The 6,307-nt window shown below is 40.1% G+C and overlaps 1 protein-coding gene across 1 annotated transcript; it reads right to left on the bottom strand.

Annotated features, from left to right (window-relative positions):
* Nucleotides 1–1,788: 1,788 nt before the first annotated feature.
* Nucleotides 1,789–2,631, bottom strand: LOC149255776 (uncharacterized). The gene has a single exon (XM_089455134.1). It carries the CDS (start codon nucleotides 2,629–2,631, stop codon nucleotides 1,789–1,791), a length of 843 nt encoding a protein of 280 aa, XP_089311260.1.
* Between the last annotated feature and the right edge of the window lie 3,676 nt (nucleotides 2,632–6,307).

The raw sequence follows: 6,307 nt of genomic DNA, 5'->3' as shown, positions 1-6,307 counted from the left end.
TCCCACAGTAAGGTTCTCAGACCATTGCTTGGGATTCTGTATAAATGCCGCTGTAAGTGATTGATGCATCTTCTGCTTAAATTCCAAATTGTTGTTCCTGTTGGAGTAGATGATGTTGTGAGGTTTCTCAAGGAGTCTCCCTTTAGGTATTTCATCCAAAGAATCTTGCTGACAAGATGTTTTTTGTCTGCATACAACTGCCATATGATTTTTCCACCAAGAGCCAAATTTGCCAGGCCTGGATCCCGAATTTGTAACCCACCTTCTTGGAGTGGTCTTTTAAGGATATCCCATCTTACTAGATGTAACTTGCTCTAGTTGCCCTTACCCCCGTTCCATAGAAAGTCCTGAAGGAGCTTGTAGATCTAATCCGTGATAGACTTGGGCGCTAATAGGAGGGAAGACTGGAAGATGGGGAGGGCGGAGAGGACTGCCTTCATCAAAACCAGCTTCCCAGCCTTTGTTAGCCATTGGCCTCCCCAATATGCTATTTTTGCTTTTATCTTGCTAATTACTCCGATCCAAAGGGAAGGACGGCTTGGGCCCAAGGTTAAGGGAAGGCCTAGGTATTTGATCTTTTCCCATTTGTCATACCTAGGGAATCCCTAGGAGCAAGTTATTCAAAGGATAGCTGGATGATCTACATTCCAACCATAGACAACACTTTCTCTTTTGTTGATCATGGCTCTTGAAATTAAGCAGAAGTGTTGAAGAATTTCATTGAAAGCCCTTGCTATCTTAATCGAGGCCCCTCCCAGGAGAAGAGAGTCATCCGCAAAGAGGGCATGATTTATAGGATCCACACCTCTTGCTGGCTTAATTCCTGGGATAGAGTCTACTTCCTTTTCAACTGTTAGCTTTCTGCTTAGGGATTCTGCGAACAGGATATAAAGAAAGGGTGACAGAGGGCACCCTTGGCAGAGCCCTCTTGAAGCTTGGAAGAAATCAACAAGTCTGCCATTGACAAGGGGTGCTATCCAAGGTCTATATGTGCAGGCTTTTATCAAGTTGACAAACTCAACACTAAACCCAAAAGAGTGAAGGATTTTATAGAGGAATGAGAGTTTAACCCAGTCAAAAGCATTTGACATATCCAACTTGATGAGCATGCCTTTTTTCCTTCTGAATGTGACTAGAGTGGAGGGCTTCTTGCACTTGGATCACATTGTCTATGAGGTGCCTTCCTTTGACAAAACCGCCCTGAAGAGGGGAGATTAGATTCCCTAACAGAGGCTTGAGTCTATTTGCTAAGAGTTTGGCGAGAATCTTGTATGAGGCATTGCAGAGTGAGATAGGCTAGAACTTGTCAAAAGTCTTTGGGTTAGCTTCTTTCGAGATTAAAGCAAGGAAGGTGGAGTTGGTACACCCTCCCACTTTGGCTTTCTTTTGGAAGGCTTTTATCATTCAGAGAAGATCGAGTTTTATTACATTCCAGCAAACTCTATAAAAATGGATGGAGAAGCCATCTGGCCCAGGGGCTTTATCCGGCTCCATTGACCATATGACTTCCACTTTCTCTTTTTCAGTAAAAGGCTTCAATAACCCAATGTTTAAATTTGTAGTGACAAGTGAAGGGATGTTTGACAAAAAATTAGCAGCCATATCATCATCAGAAGAACCATCCTCCTGAAATAATTGTTGAAAATGAGATGTGGCAACCTGTTTTAAAAGAGGTTGTCCTTTGATGACTTCCCCCTCTCTGGTGGATATTTCCGAGATGTGATTCCGAGAGAGACAAGCTCTGCATTGTCTGTGAAAGAATGAAGTGTTTCTATCTCCAGCTTGCAGCTAGAGGCTGCGAGACTTGAGGCGCCAATACTCCTCTTCCTGGCGAAAGGAGAGAAAAGAGTTGAGCTGGGCATTTTGTTCGATGAGTAGCTGAGCTTTGGTGGTTTCAGTTTCTTCCATGCCTAACTGAATCTCGGCTAAAGCCTGCACAGTCTTTTGTCTATTGCTCGTTGGAGTGGAGAGGGGTTTTTTTGCCCAACTTTTTAAGGCATACTTAGTGTACTTAAGTTTCTGCTCCCACACAAAGCTGGGGGATCCTTCAACTGGTTGCGACCAAGCTTGAGCCACTATGTCCATAAATCCCTCTCTCGCTACCCAAAGAGGAATGAATCTAAATGGAATAGGGCCTACGTCTTCCTCTTTTTCTAGTAGCAATGAGATGGGGTTATGGTCAAATGTTATCTTGGGCATAATTTTCGAAGAGATTAAATGCTTCCCCTCCATCAAATAACTTTGAACTAGAAACCAGTCTAAACGAGCAACAATGTTGGCATTACCTACTCTATTGTTGGTCCAGGTATAATGACCTTTCTTAGGTTTGTAGTCAAGGAGGTCCCAAGCAAGAATCAAAGACTCCACCGAATCATGGAAGGGATCTTTACCCCAAACTCCACCTTTTTTCTCTTTCAGATCTAAAGTGATGTTAAGATCCCCCGCCAGTATGATGTTTGGGGGAGTGTAGATTTCTAGGAAGTTTGAGAGAGAATTCCAGTAGTCCTTCTTTTCCAAGAAATTAACTGGGACATAAAGATTGAAAAGAGCCAAAGAAATCTTACTTGGAAGATGTTGAAGTTCTATGTATATCCAGTGTTGGGTTGTGAAGTAGCTTTTCAGCTGAAACATATCCTTTGACCATAAGGTTTCAAGACCCCTGAAGTACCTCGGGTGCTGACCGCTTTTCCTGAGTTCTTATTCCACTTGTTTCAACTTAAGGATAGAAGAGCATCCTCTTCTATCTTTGTCTCTTGGAGCAGGAGGATATCTGAGGGTTCCATTCTTGATAGATATTTTACTGCTTTAGCTTTCAATGGGTTCCCTAAACCCCTGCAATTCCAAGAGACAATCTGCATTATTTACCAGGGAAGGAAGGAGTAGACCCTCCCTTTGTGGTTCGAGCCCTTGTGTTTCTGCATAATGAAATTTCGATTGTAGACTGACTGCCCTACATATTTAATCTCCCTGCCTCTTCTTCTCTGATCTCCTTATGAGACTTCCTTCCTGCCTTTTTGGTGGATCACTCAAAAGAGTCTTCTTCAGAAGAACCAGAGCTGTCTATCAACTTTTTCTTTTTGATCATTTCTGCATAAGAGAGTGGGGATATGGCGCATGCTGGACAGCCATGGATTTCCTACGAGGTTGCATTTGCACAAGGGGTTTCTGAAGTGGCTACTCCAGTTTGTTCCTAAGATCTTAAGTTTATTTTTGCATCTGCTATCTGTTCAATATGTTGCTGCACCTTTCCCTCTTCAAGATTTGGTTGGTTCTGATCTTCTGGAGGGTTTAGAACATCAAAAGGATTTGTTGAAGCGGTGGCATTTGCTGTGGCTTGAGCTTCAGGTAGTTTCTTCTCAGAAGAGGGTCCTTCGGTCTTTGTATTCTCTCCTTTCCCTTTCTCTCTGTTGGTATGCTTGGATGTGCCTGCTTTTCGGGCTTATGACCACTGTTCGCCCTTCTCTTTTTCAGATTCTTCCTCAGTTTTCTTCTTGCAGTTTCGAGTGAAATGGCCATAGTTGTGACAATGTCAGCACTTGAAGGGGAGCTGTTCATAATCAAGTTCCTGTATGTGAGACCAGCCAGCTACGGTTAGCTTGATCACCTCGGGCAACCCTATCTCCAAGTTGACTTCAACGCATATTCTGGCACACGAATATTGTTCTCTCCTTTCAGCCCTATCAATGTATTTGCCTAGTTTGTTCTCGATGGTTTCCATAGATTCCGGGTTCCAACAATAAAGAGGGAGGTGGGGTAACCTTACCCAGACATGAACGACTGAAGGAATATATTGGGAAGGATCAAAGTTTGATGTCCATTTATTCAAATAGAGCCCTTGGGGTCCCATGAAATATGGACCGTTTAGGAAAATAAGGTCTCGATCTTCAACTGAGTTGAAGACAAAAACATATTAGCCTCTGCCTACCAGATGATTTCGGATTCCTTTAGAGACAAGGGGCCTCCAGTTTCGCTTGACCCATCCATCGATAGCTTTAGGAGAGGGCCAGAGGCCCGTAAATTGACCAATGAGTCCGCTTTCTGCTAGGTTCAGCGCTGTCCGGCACGGGTGTTCTGCAGGCAGTTCAATAGAGGGGATGGATTCAACTTTCTTTACAAACTTCTGCAGATTCGGGTTTGATTTCCTCTTGTCGTAGGAGGCTACCAGATGTTTGAAGGCGTCGATCTCAGGAGGGAGAGGAGGGGGAGGACCCCTTCCGACGTCCATGTGAGCAGAACCCTGTAAGTCGGGGTGCTCGGATACCACTTCAGAGCTTTGTCTTCCTCCAACGATTCAAGCCTTCATCTGCTTAGGACTACAAGGTGTGCTCCAATGTTTCTTCAATGGCGTTGAATTGTCTGGCGAATGCTAATTGTTTCACAGTCAAATTTGGCTAATAGTTTTCTCTTTGTATGAAATAATAGATTTAAAATTAATCCAGTGTGAACAAATGTTTTTTTATTTATTTTTTATAATTAACACATACTTGTGTCTATGCGTCGAGCCCGACTGAGGTCGAGGTTATTTTCTTTGCTAGCTAGATGTTTATGCCAATAGAACTTCGACCCCTCGACTATTTAAAAGACCACGATATGAAGTTGGGGTCGGGACCTTGCTCACGGGTCTTGTGGAAATGGAAAGATGAGCCGACTTCCAACTTCACAAATTTTAGAAAGTTAAAATGCTGAAAAATTTCGTCGTAAACGTTATAGGAAAACATGGAGTTTTTATATTGATTATTAAACAAAATTCCCTACAAGATTGCATTTTGAATAAATTTCTATTAGTTGTGGTCAATTTCTACCTTGCAATTTCATATAATTTCATATTTTAACTTGTTTTTTGCGTGTGGGGACATTTATAAGCAGACATGCCAATTCTAATTTTGATATAAATATTTATATATTTTCATGTGTAAGCATGCTTCTTTGCTTCTCATGATTCCTCAAGCCATAAATAGTTGAATATACTCAATTTCTTTGTATGATCAATCTAAATTTGACTAATAGTTTTCACTTTGCATGAAATAATGGATTTAAAAGTCATTGCAATCCAATGTGAATAGTTGTTTACGTTATTTATTTTAATAATTAATACATGCTTGTGTCTATGCATCGGGCTCCACTGTGGTCGAGGTAATTTTCTTCACCAGCTAGATTTTTATGCTAATAGAAATCTGACCCCCGAATATTTAAAAGACCATAATATGGAGTCAGGGTTGTGACCTTGCTCACGGGTCTTGTGGAAATGGAAAGATGGGCCGAATTTCGACTTTGCAAATTTTAGAAAGTTAAAAATGTTGAAAATTTCGTCGTAAACGTTATAGGAAAACATAGAGTTCTTATATTGATTATTAAACAAAATCCCCTACAAGATTGCATTTTGAATAAATTTATATTACTTGTGCGTGAACATTTTTTTATTTTTTATTTATTTTTAATAATTAACACATGCATGTGTCTATGCGTCGGACCTGACTGAGGTTGGGGTTATTTTCTTCGCCAACTAGATATTTATGCCAATAGAAATTCGACCCCCCAACTATTTAAAAGACCGCGATATGGAGTCAGGGTCGAGACCTTGCTGACGGGTCTTGTGGAAATGGAAAGATAGGCCGACTTCCAAGATTGCAAATTTTAGAAAGTTAAAACACCGAAAAATTTCTTCTTAAACAATACAAGAAAACATTGACTTTTTATATTGATTATTAAACAAAATTCCCTACAAGATTGTATTTTGAATAAATTTGTATTAGTTGTGTGTGAACAATTGTTTATTTATTTATTTTTAATAATTAACACATGCTTGTGTTTATGTGTCGGGCCCCACTGAGCTCGAGGATATTTTCTTTGTCAGCGACATGTTTATGCCAATAAAACTCCAACCCCCGACTATTTAAAAGACCACGATATGGAGTTCGGGTTGGTATATTGCTCACAGGTCTTGTGGAAATGGAATGATAGGTCGAATTCCGACTTTGCAAATTTTACAAAGTTAAAAAGCTAAAAAAAATTGTCGTAAATGTTACAGAAAAAACATGGAGTTTTTATATTTATTATTAAACAAAACTCCTTACAAGATTGCAATTTGAATACATTTCTATTAGCTATTGTTATTTTCTTCCTTGTAGTTTCATATAACTTCATATTTTAACTTGTTTTCTATGTGTGGGGACATTTATAAGCATACATGCCAATTGTGATTCCACTATAAATAATTTTTATATTTTCACATGCAAGCATTCTTCTTTGTTTCTCGTGATTCCTCAATCCATAAATAGTTGAATATACTCTATTTTTTTTTTTTGAT

The sequence above is a fragment of the Pinus tabuliformis genome, chromosome 7, assembly GCF_031772625.1.
Source record: "Pinus tabuliformis cultivar Carrire ecotype Pingquan chromosome 7, CPIR1, whole genome shotgun sequence".
NCBI lineage: Eukaryota > Viridiplantae > Streptophyta > Pinopsida > Pinales > Pinaceae > Pinus > Pinus tabuliformis.
Note: the sequence above shows the minus strand (reverse complement) of the source record. Positions and strands in the feature narration are given on the sequence as shown.

Excerpts from the sequence above, each read along its gene's own strand:
- LOC149255776 (XM_089455134.1), bottom strand. The coding sequence starts at position 2,631 with ATGTTTCAGCTGAAAAGCTACTTCACAACCCAACACTGGATATACATA.